Raw genomic sequence first — 20,198 nt, 5'->3', positions numbered from 1 at the left:
CCAGAATTTTTAAATGTTGGCAAATATTTGAAGGAAGTTATAAGACTAATGATAGGACTTCCAATTAGACATGAATATTATCCAAAAAATTTTAGAAATCCAAACATACATCTGGGGCAGCCAATGTATTATTTATATGAAGCCTGCAATCATTTTTATGAGTTCTTTATGGATCCATTAGTTTCCATAGAGATATTCAGAATCAAGTTGTTCATCTATTTGTGCTCAAAAGCTAGTGAGCTTCAGCATCACACATTATGGGTAATAAGACTTCATAAAAAAGAATTCTTGAGATAGCTATTCATTAGAAATCACCAAATGAATTCCTTGCCTAGGTGTCTACAGGATACAGAATTATTCTGGCTTTAATATTATTACTAAAGAGTTAGATGGAAAAAAATCTAAAAAGTCTGTCTAAACCAACAACTTGGTATCCTAAAAGAGAGGTACAAAATACTCAGGCAGAAAGATGTCTAGCTTCTAAAAAGCAATTTAAAGAGTTGCAGAAGAAAATTTTACCGAGCAAGATATTTTGAAATTATGGGGCACCTGGATGGCTCAGTAGGTTAAGCATCTGACTCTTGATTTCGGCTAAGGTCATGATCTCGGGGTCATGGGATTGAGCCCTGCGTCACGCTCCACACTCAGCACAGAGTCTGCTTCTCCCTCTCCCTCTGCTCCTCCCCCACCCTTGTGCTTGCTGTCTCTCTCTAATAAACAAAATCTTTAATAAATAAATAAATACATACATACATAAAAAGAGTTCAAGTTTTACCATAATTTTTTGTTAGATGTTGCTTGGGTCCTAGCTAAGAGAGGAAGAATACTATACTGCATGGTAAAAAAAAAAAGAAGTCAACTCTAAAAGTACTTTTCTTAATAAGTTAAAACAAGACGGAAATTTAGACCAATGTTATACACAAAAGTTATGAATTACTTACATAAGAGTTAAATCACTGTTACTGTGTGCCTCCAAAAAGTAATGAAAAAAGTAACTGATGTTATTACTGGCAGATAAAGACATATTTTCCTCTATCTACCACTTGGATATGATATGAAAACAAAAAAATATAGGCTTTTCTCCATGGAAAAGAAGGTAGACATTTAAAATACTTCATTTTTATGAATAAAAAGTATGAAAAAAATATGACCAGATCAAAAACTAGCTCTTGGGGCGCCTGGGTGCCTCAGTCAGGTAATGTCTGCCTTTGCCTCAGGTCATGATCCCAGGGTCCTGGGATCGAGCTCCGCATTGGGCTCCCTGGGCTTGTCCCGCTCCCTCTGCCCCCCGCCCTTGCTCATGCTCAGTCTCTCTCTCAAATAAATAAAATCTTAACAACAACAACAAAAAAAAACAGGGTGCCTGGGTGGCTCAGTCGTTAATTGTCTGCCTTCGGCTCAGGTCATGATCCCAGGGTCCTGGGATCGAGCCCCGCATCTGGCTCCCTGCTCAGCGGGAAGCCCGCTTCTCCCTCTCCCACTCCCCGATTGTGTTCCCTCTCTCGCTGTGTCTCTCTCTCTCTGTGTCAAATAAATAAATAAAATCTTTAAAAAAACAAAACAAAACAAAAAACTAGTTCTTAAGCCTCATAAATGCAAGTACTTTTGGCTCAGGAAGGCTTTACCTTACCTTTAATAATTCAAAATAGTGCCAACAATGATAAACAGGCACCAGCATAAGGCGTGGAAGGACATAACGAACTGCCTCTTTAAACCCATCAGCAATGGACTGCAAAGCAAAAAGATATAACTGTATATCTCTGGTATCAAGAATATATAACAGCAATGCCTAACAGAAATAACTTTTAAAAATACAAGATACAGACTTAACCAAAACTATAACAGAAAGCATGTTCTACATGGAAATTAAAGTGCTGTAAAATGAAGGATTTTTTTCCTCTTGTAAGTTATTAAGTAGATATATACATTTCTTCATCTCTTATACAGCGAAAATAACTTTCACAGTAGTCCTATACAACTTTTCTTGAAAAGTTTTGGCTTCCCCCACCCTAAAAGAATTTTGAAAGCTATGTACCCTCCTGTATATTTTTACATGATCATTTGAAATGTTTTAAGTAGTTATGAAGGATGTACTTTTTGGGATACTGTGTATCGTAGATGTGATTTAAATATGTTTCACCAAACAATGATTAAATAAACTTCAGATTTAGCTTATTTATTTTATGAAAAATATCTGTCATATAACTACATTGACAAAGCCAATCTTCACTGTCAAAATAAAGAACTAGATCAGACAATTCCTCAGAAAGTCTAACTTCATTCTTAAAGTCAAACATACATGTTAATGTCACAGTCTGAAGTACAGGAAGCATCTGGAAGAATCTGTAACTGTTTCTAACATGTACCCCCCAGTATGAGAATTTCATAAGCCTCCCCTCTCCTTTATTCTAATGTCCAATGAATGATGAGGTCCTTTTTAAAAAAAATTAATATTCACCCTTGTAAATGATCTCACTTCTTAATTCCTAGATATGGCAAGATATAGTTAGATATGACATTTTAGCTACTAAGAGTTTTTATTTTTAACATAATTACCCTACCTCCTGCTTTTAAAAACCCTTTTGCTTTGCATTCAATGAACTCTCCTTCAAGAGCAAGTTTTTTGTTCCCACTGGCTGGGACCCTGCAGGATTTTATACCTTGGATCAATGCATAATGGGAAATTCAATATGGCAAGGCGTAATGTGTAAGAGAAATTGGAAAACAGAACACAAAAACAAACAAGGTCACAGCCAGGCTAGAAACTGATTCCCTTAAAGCTGTCTGTGCCCTTAATATCACCTGAAAAATCTTAGTGTATAGTTAGGGGTAGGTATATCATCCCAGTTTTGAAAACTAATCATCTGTAGAATAAACGATTTTCTAAAATTTATAAGGGATTTAAAAGTTACTCATATTGATTTTAAATGTCACTAGGTTGACTTATTTAAACTGGTACTTCTCCTCATCAGATAAATACAGACAACAGCAATATATGTGGAAAGAATCTCATATGATGCTTCTTAAAAGTATCCTCCCAGGCAAACTCTCCCATAATTCTCATAAAACTGTTAACTGAAGTTAAATTATAATTTGTTCAATGGACTTGCTACCATGATATGCTCAATCAACTTATTTTCCTCAAGATTAATTTCTTTCATCATTTGATTAATGAAAGAGAGTGATGTGAATCACCCTAGATATATTTTTATATATTTTATATATAATGCTTTAACTGGAACCAAGATGAAACTTTAAAATTAAGTCTATAAAGATCAGCTATATTGTTAATTGGCACTGAAACAGCTACTAAAGTGTATCCTAAAGTGCTAATGCAATGTGTATTTATAGTGTAAGAACTATAAATAAAACAAGTATTTTAATATACGCCAAATGTGCTTAGTGTATTCCCATTTGATTTTCACAAAAACCATAAGAGATATACATTATCATCATGTCACAAATGAGCAAACTAAGCCTCAGAGGTTAAGTGACTTGCTCAGGATAACACAATTACTGATTGACCCAAAGCCAGAAGTTCTGACTCCAAAGCTAATATTCTTAAAGTGTGCTATATATCTTCTAAAAAAGTTTTTTGTTTTATGTTTTTTTTAATGAAGCATTACCTTCTTCACCTTTCACTGAATGGATCTTTTTAAAGTTAATACAGTACAAATGAGTTTGGCGTGAAAAAGTGTTTTATTTAAGTCTTTAAATTTCACTAAATATCTGGAGCAATAGTTAAATAACTGGATCCTAAACATTCAAATCCCACAGTAATAATTCCTAATAAAATAGGAATGAAACAAACGTTGTGAATGCTTTTAATGCTTATGCAAAGATCTTATAGGTACACTGCCCTATTTAACTAATGTTTACTTTATGGTATATGAATATATAGGATTTAGCTTAAGAAAATTATTCCTTTGTTGAAGTAAATTTTGAAAATTAGGTGTAATTTTTATTCCAAGTTGACAAGTTATTGAATACAGCAGAAGATAATGGGAATTCACAGTAAAGAAGGCAGAGAGAAGATTTTAAGTTCATTTTTGAACACGTTATATTTGAAATGCTTGTGTGATATCCAAGTGAATTAGCTCAAAGGGCAGCTGGTTATATGAAAGTGTATATACACACACAGTGCTCATGAGAGTGTTATGGCTTGAAAATACAAATAGGAAGTCACCAGCATATAGGCAATAGCTAAAGCAGAATGTACAGATAAAGTCACTTATGGAGAGTACAGAGGGGCAGAAAAGAATGGGCTGATAATTGAAGCTGGAGAACATCTGCAATTATGGAGACTAAGGAGAAATTAAAGAAGATAAAAATTAGGAGGAAGTATCATGGGAGCCAAAAGGACAAGGAGGGGATGAACAAATACTACAGGCATAAATATGAAATCAAAATATCCATTGGACTTGGCAATTAAGTTCATTTTCAAGGGCAGTTTTTAGTGTATATCCTGATCAGAATACAGATGATAGCAGTTTGATAAAGAATGGTAAAAAGTAATATGAAGATAATTGGCTAAAAATGAAAAGGGGAACAACAGCTAGAGTGAAGAAAGTTTTGTTTATTTATCTGCTTGTTTTAGGACAATAAAGGCCATATTCATATGCTAAGGGAGAAGAGCTGGTCTAGATGCAGGATGTCTCTACAGCAGTAAGTAGTCAAGGATCAATGCCAAGGTAACCTTTGTTAAGTGTTGAAAGGGTAAAAATGTAATTCTGTCTCTCCACTTTCTTTCATTTTATCTAACTGCATTACTGAACCAATTAATTTGCATAGTCCCCATTAATATATCTCCTTTAAATTACAGGCCTGGTAGAGAAGTCAGTATGGGTATCACATGAGGATATTCTCCACTCTTTATGATTCCTGTTCCAGCTCCTGCAGGGAATAAGATCCTGAAAGAGCTCTGCATATTATTGCTATATCCCAGATCTAGAATGTGCCAGATTCTTGTAGTCACTCAGTATGTGTAATAATATTCTATAAAATATTTCTACATTAAGGACAGATTGAAAGAACTTGAGACAAAAAAGAGAAGACAATCTAAAACAAGCTTACAATGAACAGATTTTGAAGGACTGGTGAATTAGTTCCTTATGTGCTTTATGAAAGGGTTCCAGAACTTACAAATATTTGAAGAATAAGATGGTGAAATATTTCTTTGGTTGCTTTATAAAAACAAAAAAAAACAAAAAACAAACATTCAATTTAAGTTTACCTGAAAGTGTAGAGCCACCGCAGGTCTGGCCATCAACTTACTGAAATGTTCATTAAATTTTGGAGAAAGAATGTCCTGTGATAACGTTTCATAAGGATCAAATGCTTGCTCCTATTTTTTTAAAAAGGAGAACGTGTTAGGTTTAAAAGAACATCTTTTCTACTAATATGGCAGATTATTTAATAGTAAATTTTTATTTAAGTTCTCAACTACGTTTCAGAACTTTTTGCTCTCACTTTTAGGGGTCAAACAATAACTAGGAAATTTTTTTAAATGTATGTAATGATCTTGAGTGATACATGGCAAGGTCTTAAAATAGGTCACTGAATTTGTGGTCATAAGTTATCAAGCTATTAAAATGCTTATGCACATTTATTCCCAGTAAATGAAGAGTATTTATTAGTAAAACAAGCTTGGGATTTGAAATTTCAGTTAGGCTTACCTAGGTTAAAATGAGTTTATACCTAAGATACTCTCCAAGGAAGCAAAACCTGGTACCACTGTTTCATCCACTCTACACTTTTCAAAATTAGAAACAGAAAGGAAAGACTAATATATAGTAAAATAACAAAGCAGAAATTGCCCATATTTTGTACGATGTTTATATTTCAATAAATTCCTATTACTTGACAATAATCAATATCCCCAATGTTTAGTTACAATTAAGAGTCTTGTTTCATTTTTGTATTTTAAAAATACAGTATGTTTTGGGGCGCCTGGGTGGCTCAGCCATTAGGGTGGGGGTCCTGGGATTGAGCCCCACATCGGGCTCCCTGCTCAGCGGGAAGCCTGCTTCTCCCTCTTCTACTCCCCCTAATTGTGTTCCCTCTCTTGCTGTGTCTCTTTCTGTCAAATAAGTAAAATCTTAAAAAAAAAAAAATACAATATGTTTTTCAGAAAATAACAAGTATTGGTGAGGATAAGAGAAACTGAAATCCTCATCCATTGCGAGTGGGAATATAAAATACTGTAGCCCCTGTGGAAAACAGTTTGGCAGTTCCTCAAAAAGTGAAACAAAGAATTACCCCATGACCCAGCAATCCACTACTGGATATATACCCAAAAGAATTGAAAATAGAGACTCAAACAGATACTTGTATGCCAATGTTCACTGCAGCATTATTCACAATAGCCAAAAGATGGAAACACCATGTGTCCATCATCAAATAAATGGATAAACAAAACATGATACATATATACAATGGAATATTACTCAGCCATAGAAAGGGATGGGGTTCTGATACATGCTATAATGGATGACCCCTGAAAACATGTTAAGTGAAATAAGCAGACACAAAAGAATATTGCTATGATTCCACTTATATCAAGTATCTAGGATCAGCAAATTCATGTTGACAGAAAGTAGATTAGAGGTTACCAGGGGTTAGGAGGGAGGGAAGAATAGGGAGTCACTGCTTAGTGAGTACAGAGTTTCTGTTTGGGGTGATAAAAAGATTTTAAAAAAGACAGCAGTGATGGTTGTATAATACTGTGAATTTGATTAATGCCACTGAATTATACACTTAAAAATGGTTAAAATGGCAAATCTTAATGTATATTTTACCACAATAACAAAATAAAAATTAGAAAATACATTGTTTTTTTTTTTTTTTTTTTAAAGATTTTTTTATTTATTTATTTGAGACAGAGAGAATGAGATACAGAGAGCATGAGAGGGAGGAGGGTCAGAGGGAGAAGCAGGCTCCCCGCCAAGCAGGGAGCCCGATGCGGGACTCGATCCCGGGACTCCCGGATCATGACCTGAGCCGAAGGCAGTCGCTTAACCAACTGAGCCACCCAGGCGCCCCAGAAAATACATTGTTTTTGAACCATGATATATTTAAGAGAACAGCAAGCAACCAGGCTACAGATTAATATGCTAAGATATTGCAATATAAAAACTTGCTAGGAAGAATCAAGGCTGATTATTTTGCTTAGGTATCAGTAATTGAATACTTCTATACTATCAGTTTCATTGTCTCTAAAATGGATATAATAAAAGTGATCTATATTTTCCAAAAAATATAGGCAAAGATTGTAACATTAGAAATTCTTTTACATGAAAACTAAAGAAAGCACTTTTACAACCTGTTTTCCAACAGCAATAAAAATGGCCAATGAGTATACAAAGATGTTCAACATGATTAGTTTTAAAAATAAAAGCTCTTTTCCCCCCTCATTAGACTGGGAAAAATGAATAGAATAACACCTAGAGTTAGTGAAGGTGTGGGAAAAAGAGCAGCATATATTAGAGCTTATGTGGAAGTAAATTTGGTAAAATGTTTTAAAGTTCTAAAAATTTCCTCGTCTTTAATACTACAATTCCACTTCTAGGAATACATCCTAAAATAATTATTAGACTATGATGACAGTATAAATATATTTGTTGCAATATTGTTTGTAATAACAAAAAATGGAAACAACCTAAATATTTATTAATAGTAAGGAGTTAAAATATGTTATGGTGTCTCCATATAACATGGTGCTAATTCAGACTTCAAATTCAGTGTTGAAGGAGGGGTGAGGGGATGGGTGAAATAGGTGAAGGGGATTAGAGGCACAAACTTCTAGTGAGTAAATCACAGGGATGAAAAGTATAGCATAGGTAATATAGTCAACAATATTGTAATAATGTTGTATGGTGACAAATGGTAACTACACATATGGCCGTGAACACCGTGTAATATACAAGAATTGTTGAATTTCTATCTTATACACCTGAAACTAATATAACATTGTATGTCAACTAAACTTCAACTAATATATTAAAAAAATTGTGTGGAAGTCTATTTATTAACATGGAAAATGTTCATGATATATTGAGAACAGGAGAAAATAGTTAACAGTCTATTATCGTAAATAAAACGGGTTTGTATCTATATATAGAAAAAAAATTTTTTTTTTTTAAAGATTTTATTTATTTATTTGAGAGAGAGAGAGAGAAAGAGCACAAGAGGGGGGAGCGGGAGAGGGAGAAGCAGACTCCCTGCTGATCAGGGAGCCCGATGCAGGACTCAATCCCGGGACTCCAGGATCATGACCTGAGCCGAAGGCAGTCGCTTAACCAACTGAGCCACCCAGGCGCCCTATAGAAAAATATTTTTAAGGATTAAATAATATATGTTGTAAGGATAAGTTATCTCTGGGTGTTGCAAAATTGAGTGATTTTCATTTTATACTTGCCTCTATTTTTCTGAATATTTTTACAATAAGCTACATTATTTTTATAATCATCACCTAAAAGACAAAATGATTTTCACGTTGGGAAAAAAATTAAAATATAAACCTCCTTTTCAATTTTTGGAAACTAAGACCAAAATCTATAAAAGCTAAACAGCTATGGTCAACAGAATTTATTTTCTTTCACCTTAAATGCACATGCCATTAAAAAAAAAATCCTAGCCATATGCACTCCAATGTTCATAGCAGCAATGTCTGCAATAGCCAAACTGTGGAAAGAGCCGAGATGCCCTTCAACAGATGAATGGATAAAGAAGATGTGGTCCATATATACAATGGAATATTACTCAGCCATCAGAAAGGATGATTACTCAACTTTTACATCAACATGGATGGGACTGGAGGAGATTATGCTAAGTGAAATAAGTCAAGCAGAGAAAGTCAATTATCATATGGTTTCACTTATTTGTGGAACATAAGGAACAGCATGGAGGACATTAGGAGAAGGAAGGGAAAAATGAAGGGAGGGAAATCGGAGGGAGAGATGAACCACGGGAGACTATGGACTCTGAGAAACAGGGTTTTAGAGAGGAGGGGGGGTGGGGGGATGGGTAAGCCTGGTGATGGGTATTAAGGAGGGAACGTATTGCATGGAGCACTGGGTGTTATACGAAAACAATGGATCGTGGATCACTACATCAAAAACCAATGATGTATTGTATGGTGACTAACATAACATAATAAAATTTAAAAAAAATCCTAAATGTTACTACTCAACCAACTTTCACTATAAATATTATCATAAATACACTATAAAATAAGTGTCACTAAAAATATAGACAATGTAATTTTAGTTTGCTACTGGTTCAATCTTAAGTATTGTTTTATAGCAGTCAGCAATGTCCTCTAATTTTCAGAGAATATCTTACTAATTTTTTAATACACTATTTAGAACTTTAATGAGAATTATAAAGTACTTTTATAAACTTACTTCTGCCAAATCTTCAAAACAGCTGCCAGCTAACGGATGAGGACTGCTTTCATCAGTCATTTCAACTGTGTCTTCAATTAAACCTAAAAGTTTCACAGTTAATTCATGTATATCTGAAATGTTACTGAAAATCCTGTCAATATCCTGAAAAAAAAGAAAAGTTAAGACATGTGAGGTTGAAATATTGTTTAAAAATTGCTAAATATAAGTAATATAAGTGTTAAGGGTGTATTTTCATCCAATTACATACTAATATATTCCAAGACATGTAATATATTCTATAACAAAGCAAAAGTCCATCATGAATATAAATGTGAAATTAAAAAAACCTCCCGATTACATACAGTAAATTTACTGGGAAATATAAATTATATGTAGTTTTGTTCAATAATTCTAAAATCTCCTATTGTGGATAAATCTAAGCAACTCTTCACATAGAGAATCCTGGCATTTGAGTATTTTCAAATTGGCTAAGAGGCTAAAAATCTTGATCAAGGTCTTATAGAGCTAGTTAATAAAAGCTGGGTTCAAAATGAAAACATGACTCCTAATCCAAATACAATCCAGTTTCGCAACTTGTGGCCTGTCTCCTAAATTTGAGGCGGAATTAAGACTTCATTCAAGCTTCCATGTGTGAATTACATCTGGATTAAGAAATGTTAATTTCTTAAACAGACCGTTATGACTGATCATGCAGGTTATGGCCAACTATCATTCACTCTTCCATGTCGTAATGGAAACACTACACGCTGTGGAACCTGACAGACCTGAGCATGGATCTTGACCCCACACTTGTTAGATAAATGACTCTGGATTAGGTCACTTACTACGTTTCAGGCACTATTACAAGTACTTGACATGTAATCTCATAACAGCCTTATTATATAGGCACTATCATCATCCTCATTTTTACAAATGAGGAAACCAGCTCAAAGCAGTTAAGTAAATTGCTCAAGGTCACACAGCTGGTATATTAATATCTATCTACCCTCATAAGGTTCTTAGTAGGATTAAATGAGATGATTTCCACAAACTGCTCCTGGCATATATTAGGTCCTCCACAAATGTGAGCTTTTTTTTTTTTTTTTTTTTTAAAGATTTTATTTATTTATTTGAGAGAGAGAGAGCAAGCACAAGAGGGGGTAGGGTTAGAGGGAGAAGCAGACTCCCCGCCAAGCAGGGAGCCCGATGTGGGACTCGATCCCGGGACTCCAGGATCATGACCTGAGCCGAAGGCAGTTGCTTAACCAACTGAGCCACCCAGGCGCCCAAATGTGAGCTTTTTGAAGACAAAGGGATAGGGCCTAAAGGAGTAAATTAAGATTAGTTTTAAATCACTCATTCCTTTATCACATATTTGCTGAGTACTATGCTCTGATCTCAGATGGTCTTTACCTCAAAAGTTTACAGTCTATTGAGACTAAAAAATACAGTAGAAAAAAATACAGTAAATATAGCAAATCCATATCTAAATGCTAAAAAAAGTTTAAAAAGATAAGGAATTCCCTCTTTCTCTTGACCCTTCAGTACCACAGTTGAAATTTTCTATCAAATCAGCACTATCAATGAGAAGAGACCCCATAAAAATTAATTCCTGAGGAATGAATACTAATGGGACACAGAAAAGCCAAAGAAGATAAAATAAGCTACTAGCATCTGTTAGGTTTTTATTCTTAGATAGAACCAATTATACTGTGGTATAAAAGAACTCAAGTTCAAGTTCAACTTCTGTAACTTACCAAGTCATAATCGTTTTGTGTCAATTTCCTTATCTTAGTAAGGCAGAGATGATAATACCTGTCTCATCTATCTCAGAGGAGTGTTACAAGGGTCACATAAAATAGACAGTACTTTGAAAATGACAAAATGCGATTAAAGCAGTGTGTCCAGTGGGAGCTGCTACAAAACATTAAACATAAGTACCAAAAAAAAAAAGGACAGAAGCCAACTAAAAAACCCTACATTATCACTGAAACTCATGCTTTTGGAAAAGAATCAAAGAGGCTAAATCACTTCCTAATCTTAAACACTCAGCCAGCTGTGTCTGCACATTCACTCATGTAATAGTTATTTGGGGGAGGAAATCAGGAGGTAGAAAAAAGGCTGAGTATTTAAAGTGAAGGGCAGACACACAGACATCTAAGGAAAAATAAATCATGGGATAAAGAAAGGAAAGAAAAAAAAACTTCTTAAAAAAGACAGTATTTGTCTAGCTGTATTCCTTAAGTTGACTTTAGAAGCTACAGAGGTAAGAAAAAGGACAAGGCTCCTATCCTACTGCCAGCACTTCTATCCCATATTCCAGTGGAGTAGCTCTGCCTTTGTTTATGTGGCACTCGGCATGAACTTTTTTCTTAAAAAGTTCCACTGTTAAAACTTTAAACCACTGCCTTAAAGTACTTACCAAAAGACATGAAAAAGTATTAAGTCTTTCTTTTCTAGACCATACATCTTTTTCACTACGTTCAAACGAATGACTATAAACCTCAAATCCTGCACAGCAGGAAGATTCCACTCCCGTGCAGTCCCCCTTTCCAATCAGGGCAGCTGTGTGCACTTGTGTCTGACTTCCACCGTCACTGCCCTTAATACAGAACAATTCACATATTTTAAAAACCATAAATACTACATAATAGAATATTTTTGTTATACACTCATAAAGTATAAAAAGTTCCTACTTGTGATTTTAAGCTGCTTTTGGGGTACATAAAATTTCAAACCAAAAAGGTACTTACAGAAGGTTTAAACAGCTTTCTGTCGGAAAGAAAGGCTTCTCGAAACACTTTTATGATCATATTTAGTTCCCGTAGATACTGCCTTTCTTCTGCAATTTCAGTTCTGACAAGGTCATAGTAGTTTAATTCACCTGAAGAACTGGGTTCATCTTCACAGAGAGAAACCAAACCTATGTCATCCTGGTCAAACATGTCCATCAAAACCTGACAAATATAAATCAATAATGTAGAAACTTATTTTCCATACTTTTATAAAATGATCTCAAGGTATTTAGAATTAAAACATTAAACAATGAGAGCTGTGCGCATTACAAGCTAATTTATATAAGAAAATTCAAATAAGAGAAATATGAAAAGTTGAAGGGAAAAAAAGTCCAAACAAAACTGGATATGCAAAAATAAATAAATATTTATAGAAATAAGATAAGCCTAACACTGAAATATATGTGTGTATACATATAAATGTGTGTATATAAATACACACACACACATAAACTATACACACATATAATAGCAAAAAGGAGCATACCTTTCAAGGACAACAATCTGAGCCAAAATCCTGGTTCAATCACTTACTTACCTGTGATTACAGACAACTTATTTATTCTTTTGAAAGCAGATTCCTTCTATGTAAAATGTAACTGATGAGAAAATTCAATGAGGTGGTATACATAAAATGCATACAACTATGTCTGGCAAAGAGTAGGCATTCAAAATAGTGGTACTTCCTTGTCCTGTTGTGAAGAAAGCTATATGCACTTGGAAAAAAGAAAAGGATACTACTGTAGAAGCACATGACAGAGTACACTGTGATCCTTTTCTCATGCATAGTTACCATACCAGCAACCACTATTAAGCAGTTAAAGAAGGTGCCTGTACCAGCGCAGGAAGAGATGACTGTTAGGAGACTGGTTAGATACAGGAGAACAGACCAAATAGGAAAATATATTAAGAAAAATGGGAGCCAGATTTCTGTCAGACAAGACAGTTATAAATATGAACAAGGGGAGGCTAAAATGAACCCTATGGTATTGGTTTGGATTGGAGAGATCTGTGAATTCATATAAAGATAGATAATTCTTTTTTGGTAGACACAGGGTAGTTCTTGAGTTAGAAGCTTAAGCCTGAGAGAATGGTAAAGCAGATTTCCCAAAATTTTTCTACCTACTCAGAAGTAGGTAGTACAATACTATCTTCTAAGCAGAACTGAATTACCACCTGCGTTACAGGTCCACCCCCACTTAAATGTAGGTTGATGCTAACATACCACCTATGTTGGAAAATAAACAACTTGTGAAAGTACACGCCTGTATTAGTTTTCTTGGGCTGCCATAACAACAAAAACATAGATGAGAAATAAATATAGATGTGTTGTATACATATAATGTATACACACACACACTCCCCAAATCTGGCATCTAGAGACCAGAACATGTACACCATAATAGCAGTGAGTTTACCTAGTACCCAGATCTTGGTTTCTAAATACCATTCTCCACTAAAAGGAACCTGGAGTTTTTAGAAAATGACTAATCCCAGGCGTGAGCAGCATGTAAAGAAAAGCTGAACCTGGAACATCTTCTGTCAAGAGGAAGTGTTCAAAGAATGATACAGACAGAGAAGCCAACTTAAAGGAGCTCCCACTGGCCAGATCTAAGACAATTTGAATTATCAAAATAAGTAATGAAATAATGGAAAGCATATTAAATGAGAATCCATGAGCCTATATTAAAATAAACAAATGAATAAATTTCAAGTGCAATGAGGAACAAGATATTCACGATCTTAAAATATTCCACAAAATATTTATTAATTACAAAAGGGAAAATAGTACTTCAAGGCAGAGAAGCCTGGAAAACAACCCCTTAATCAAGTGATCAAAATGAACATCACCAGTGATGGGACACATCAAAATTGTGTGCCATGTGAGAAATGCAATGAAAAGAGTACAGCACTACTTCTATGATATTCCTGGCCAAAGATCCATAACCTGAATTTAATGAAGAGAAAATACCAGAAAAAAACTAAAGTAAGGGACTTTTTCTTTTTTTAAGTAGGCTCCACACCCACTGTGAAGCCCAATGTGGGGCTTGAACTCACGACCCTGAGATCAAGACCTTAGCCAAAATCAAGAGTCGGATGCTTAATCAACTGAGCCACCCAGAAGCCTCAGTAAGGGACATTTTAAACAATTACAACTAGTTGTAATCCTCAAAAGTATCAAGGCCACAAAAGTTAAAGGATTATGAGGAATTATCCCAGACTGAAAGATACATGACTAATTCTGGACTGGATCATTTTGCTATAAAGGACATCACTGGGACAACTGGCAAAACTTGAATAGGGCCCGAAAATTAGATAGTATAATGTATCAAAGTTAATTCCCTGGATTTTGATTGTCATACCATGGTATGCGGAAGAATGTTTTTGTTTGTAAACTATGTTGGCAACTTACCCTCAAGTGGTTCAGGGCACAGGGGAGTATCTTTTATTGCACCTGCAACTTTTCTGAAGTCTGAGATAGAAATTTTTTTTTTTTTTAAAGCATGTCATCATAATTTTAGAAGTCAAATAGAAATATCTAGGAATTTCTACTATGAAATTCAAGTGAAAAATCATTTTTGAGATCAAGGCAGACTAGAGCAGATCTCAACAATAACTGCACATCAGAATCACCTGGGATGCTTTCAAAATATATCGAGGCTTAGAGTCCTAACCCAGGTCAAGTAAATCAGAACCTCTGGGAGTAAGATGCAGGCATCACTATTCTTTCTGGTAGTTCTGATGTACAGTCAAAGTAGAGAACCACTGGCATGTGCCAAGTTCTAGGGGTCATTCAACCTTAGTGGTCTAGTTTAGGCATCTTCTCTATGAAGTGTTCCTGGTCTCCCCCATGCCAGAGGTGACCACTTTCTCCACTGCACTTTGGCTTCTAATAGTTTTTAATCACACTGTGCTGCAATTATTATGTTTTTTACCATATTTTTTTCCCCACTAAAATAAATTCCTTCTAACACAGGGACTGCTGTCTTGTTCAATGCTGGATCCTTAAAGCTCAGGGCAGTGACTGGCACATTGACAGATACCCAAAAATGTTCATTTAAAAAGTAAAAAAAAAAAAAAAAGTAGAAAGGAAAGAAAAGGAGAAGAAAGGAAAATAAAGAGACTCAGTTTCTTCCCCCAGAGGCTTACAGCCAGGAAGCAATGAGGTAACTAACAAAAACAGTATCAGAAGGAAGAAACACTGGCATTGCAGTCTTCTGCTCTCTAGCTGTGCCCCACTATTCTGTGAAACCAAAGTATGCTTTTCAAAATTACTTATACTTAAAAGTACCCGACTGCTCTGTATATATTTTCTTTCTAAAAAGATAAAACTCAAAACTATTTTTCTTAAATTGGTTTGAGGCTTTGGCTGTTTTTCTCTTGTAGGCAAAAGATTCTTGAGGGGCCGGGGGGGAGATTCCCATCCTGTCATATGCTGAAAGTATCATGGTTTGTCTAAAACACCAGCATTTTTCTGTCTTCCAACACCAGGAATTATAAAAATTACTAATATAAATGTGTATAAAAAAGAGGCAGAAGTGACATATAGTCACTATTATTCAAGTTAAATTTAAATACCACTTAACACTTACCTTATCTGCACACATTGACACTTTAATGTCCTGCTGAGATATTTCATAATGTCGGATATTAAAAACATAATTACCAGCCAACTTCAAAATATCAGCTGAGATATACTCTAGTACAGCCACAATATACAGGGATACATGATAGTCCACTTTGTACCCTAAAACTTCCTGTGGAAAGAATACACAATTTAATTCCAAAAAATGGCACTGTCAAGTATCAGTTAAACACTGAAAAATTTTATCCAACACTCTTGCTTACAAACTTTCTATAAACCAAATGTCTAACGTTACAGGTATCACAGGATACAGAATGAGCAATTGGTCCCAGTATCAGAGGCTTTTTAAAGAGACATCTAATCTAACAAATCTGCCTTTAGTATCAAGAAATCTTGGCCAGGACTTCACTGAAAACCTCTTAATTAATACATTACCCAAAACCCATTTGACAAGTATCTGCTATCTTCAAGCACCTGTAACCAATATCCCCAAATGACAGTGGTTTGTATTGAGGGGAGGATATGTGCATATGAGGGGGGAGTTAGGGGATGTCTTGAAATTGCTACCAAGGAGGCATTCAAATCCATATACATCAAATATTTTCTATAGACTAATATTCCCTAGCCTATTTTTCCAATGTATATAAAAATATCTGTGATAAATACAAATTAAAAACAGTTCTGAACTCACCACAGCTTTGACTATATATACATATATATTTTTTAAAGATTTTTTTTTTAAAGATCTTATTTATTTGAGAGAGAAAGAGAGAGCAAGAGCACAAGCGGGGGGAGCAGCAGAGGGAGAGGAAGAAGCAGGCTCCCCGCTGAGCAGGGAGCCCAATGCGTGGCTCGATCCCAGGAACCTGAAATCATGACCCAAACCGAAGGCAGCTGCTCAACCGACTGAGCCACCCAGGCGCCCCTACTTTTTAAAGATTTTATTTATTTATTTGACAGAGAACTGGAGAGAGAATGAGAGAAAGCACAAGTGGGGGGAAGGGCAGAGGGAGAGGGAGAAGCAGACTCCCCACTGAGCAGGGAGCCTGATGCGGGGCTCAATCCCAGGACTCTGAGATCATGACCTGAGCTGAAGGCAGATGCTTAACCGACTGAGCCACCCAGGCGCCCCGACAATATATATTTTCTTAATTAGAGGTTGAGAATCAGTCAGGGGTAATACTCAACAGAAGATACCACAAAGATGTATTATTGCTTATCAATAACTTTTAATATTATTTGAAAGGAAATCTGATTTTATCAGAGTATTTTTACTTGTACACACATTAATATATATGTGTATGTACAAGTACACACACGTACATGCATATACTAACATAAACCATGCTATATAAATACTATATAAATACACCAATACCTTATAAAGTATTATTCATGATAAAGAACTTCCCCAATGTTTAATTTTTTTTTTTTTTTTTACTACCTTCAATGAAGGATGGATTTTGTCCACAGGGAGTAAGAGAGGATTTCTTCGTTTTCGTTTTTCTATGGCAGATTGTGCATCAGCAATAGCCCATTTATCAATTGGATGAGGAAAGGTCTTTTGAACACGTTCCTGTTCAGATCACAGCAGTACTATTGTTAATAGAAGTGTTCATAAAAGAAAATTCATACAAAACTAAATTTTATCATCTTTAACCCTAGCAGATAATAGTGACATATGTTCTGATTCCTGTAATAACTAATTTTTTTAAAAAAAGGATCAACAGTACTCTCAAGATTTTTCCACGTAATTCCCATGAGTAAAGAAAAAGGTGAAATTTAAACAGAAAGCTTGTAAGCATAAGCATAATTAGGATGGAACGAGAACTAGGAAAAAGTAGTAACATTAGGAGAGATGAAAACCAGCATGAAATACTCACCAGTGATTTTACAATAAGGTTCCTAGGGTTAAAATTATTTACCTAGCAGAAGCGGTTAATTCATTATTAATAATTATTATGCGGTCACTCTCCTTTTGCTGACCTTGGAGCTTCAAATATAGAGAAGAATTTTAAAAAGAAGAGATGTCATGTACCTTTTAAAGGTTCAAGTAGGTAACAAAGCTCAGAACAGCTTAAGGAAATACATCTCCTGGCAAAAACAATCTAAGCCTTTTAGGTTACTATTATGGCTCATCTAATCTAAATTTTAACCAGTGGTTCGCATGAATAATAAGAACTAATGATAGGTGAATCAAACTCCAATTTTTAGCGGGACTTCCTGTTTTTTAAAATTATGTTCTCATCTTTTAGCATATTTAGCTATTGAGAAGTATGCTTTTTTTTATACTTAATGTCGTCGAGCTGAGAGTAGGGAAACAAATGCTTTAATTCCAAGAGTTCCTAAAAGTCTTAATAGCCCAATTACTCCAAATTAAGATTTTCCTTCAGACTAGAAGTTGTTGCTTTATTACAGAAACAATTTTCAAAAGAAAGGTGATGTAAACAGTATAGTACCAAAGTAATTTTTGAAAGCTGTACTGATGGGTATTTCTAAAAACCTAAAAATACTCCCATGTAAACTGAGCCAAAACAAATATTTTAGCACTAATTCACACAATTTTTTAGAGGTGTGTCTGTATATTAATCAAACAGTAAATAGCCTTAAGATTTTTATTAGTCCTTTACTGAACCAGTATTTATATGCAGTACAATGCACAGGTCTTAAGTGTACAATTCAATGTTTTGAAAAATGCTTACACCTGTGTAACCATCACTTTAATAAAGATACAGAATATTTCTATCATCTCCATCTCCACACTCATAGGCAGCCACCATTCTGATTTCTATCACCATTAATTTTAGCTGTTTCTGAACTTCACAGAAATGTATCGTATCATATGCACTCTCTGAGGTCTGGCTTTTTTTGTTCTATATGATGTCCATGAATTATAGCCATGTTATCACACATATCAATAGTTCATTCTTTCATTTTATTGCTGAGTAGTATTCCATTTTATAAATGAACCACAACCCGTTTATTCATTTTCTTGTTGATAGAAATTTGAGTTGTTTCCAATTTTTGGGTATTATGAATAAAACTGCTTGGACATACATAAGTCTCTTGTGAACATATATTTTCATTTCTCTAGTTAAATACTTAGGAGTAAAGCTGCTGGGTCATAGGCTAGATATACCATATGTTTAACTTTATAAGAAACTGCCAAACAATTTTCCAAAGTGGTTATACCATTTTACCCTCCCACTGGCAATGTGTAAGAGTTCTAATTATGCATTTGGTGTTATTAGTCTTTAGTTTTGTCCCTTGAAAGGGGTGTGAAATGGTATCTCAATATGGTTTTAATTTCTATTTCCCTGTGACTTAAGAGCTTGAAGGGCACCTGGCTGGCTCAGTCAGTGGAGCATGCAACTCTTGATCCTGGGTTGAGTTTGAGCCCCATATTGGATGTAGAGATTACTTAAAAATAAAATGGAAAAAAAAAAAGAGCTTGAGCACTTTTCATGTGCTTATTGGTCAATACCACATCTTCTTTCTATGAAGTGTCTGTTCAAGACTTTTGCCCATTTGGGGGAGGAAGGTGTCTTTTTATTACTGATTTGTAGAAGTTAACATTCTGGATACAAATCCTCTGTAAGGAATATATATCACAAACATTTTCTCCTGGTTTGTGACTTACACGTTTTTCATTTTCTTATTAATTTTATTCTTTAATACTTACTGTGTTTTGAGTCCTCTGTAAAAAAAAAATATTTGGCTAACCCCAGGTTAAGAAGATATTCTTCTCCATTCTCTCCTACAACTTTATAGTTTCAGCTTTTATGCTTAAGACTATGATGCATCTTGAATTAATTTTTATGTGAAATAGGTTTCAAGGGTTTTTCTCTCATAAATTTACCCAGTTAGTTTAGCATTTTTTTTTTGCTTAAACACCTTCCTTTCCCCATTGATTTGCCTTGCTATCTTTGTTGAAAATGAACTCAGCACATATTCCACATAAGATTTCAATGGTTTTAGTTTCCATAATGATTTAGAATGATATAGATTAAAAAATTAATTTGTACAATGGTTCAGTGACTTTTTGAAATATCAAAATAGTTTTTACCTCCACATCTTGAACAGTCCTTGGTTGAGCCATGCATAATTTATTAAGCAGCTGAAAAATCAGCTCTTCAATATAATAGAGAGACTCTTCATTAGCTGAGAGATTGGGATGTACTTGCTCCTGAACCTTTAAAAAAAAAAGTCTCAGTTAAAGAACAGGCAAAAATATTTATGACAAATCTCAGAAAATCTTATTTTACAATTATTAACATTTTACTAGAATAGTTATTCAAATACAGACATAAAACACAAGAAGTGGGGGGAAAACCCACCTCTAATTGTTGGTGTCTGTAAACTTTTCTTAACTCACAGAGCAGAAAGTAATAGAAAACTTTAGTCTAAGATCTACTTTTGTAAAAAAACAGA

At 34.7% G+C, this 20,198-nt stretch overlaps 1 protein-coding gene across 4 annotated transcripts in view; it reads right to left on the bottom strand.

The window, feature by feature from the left end:
- Window positions 1–20,198, bottom strand: part of SOS2 (SOS Ras/Rho guanine nucleotide exchange factor 2) — an 84,422-nt gene that overhangs the window by 43,929 nt on the left and 20,295 nt on the right. For 2 of the 4 annotated variants that reach the window (XM_081830547.1, XM_081830548.1), the window contains exons 2-8: window positions 19,834–19,959; window positions 17,212–17,343; window positions 15,775–15,939; window positions 12,140–12,343; window positions 9,405–9,548; window positions 5,234–5,344; window positions 1,631–1,729 (exon numbers count right to left, since the gene is read on the bottom strand). In XM_081830547.1, coding sequence (XP_081686673.1) covers window positions 1,631–1,729; window positions 5,234–5,344; window positions 9,405–9,548; window positions 12,140–12,343; window positions 15,775–15,939; window positions 17,212–17,343; window positions 19,834–19,959 — 981 coding nt within the window. Of the gene's footprint in view, window positions 1–1,630; window positions 1,730–5,233; window positions 5,345–9,404; window positions 9,549–12,139; window positions 12,344–15,774; window positions 15,940–17,211; window positions 17,344–19,833; window positions 19,960–20,198 lie in introns of those variants that run through there. The other 2 variants (XM_081830549.1, XM_081830550.1) reach the window with 2 other exon arrangements.

This window comes from Leptonychotes weddellii, chromosome 9, assembly GCF_054177405.1.
Source record: "Leptonychotes weddellii isolate Sample4059 chromosome 9, ASM5417740v2, whole genome shotgun sequence".
In the NCBI taxonomy this organism is placed as follows: Eukaryota; Metazoa; Chordata; class Mammalia; order Carnivora; family Phocidae; genus Leptonychotes; species Leptonychotes weddellii.
This window is presented reverse-complemented; position numbering and strand designations above follow the sequence as displayed.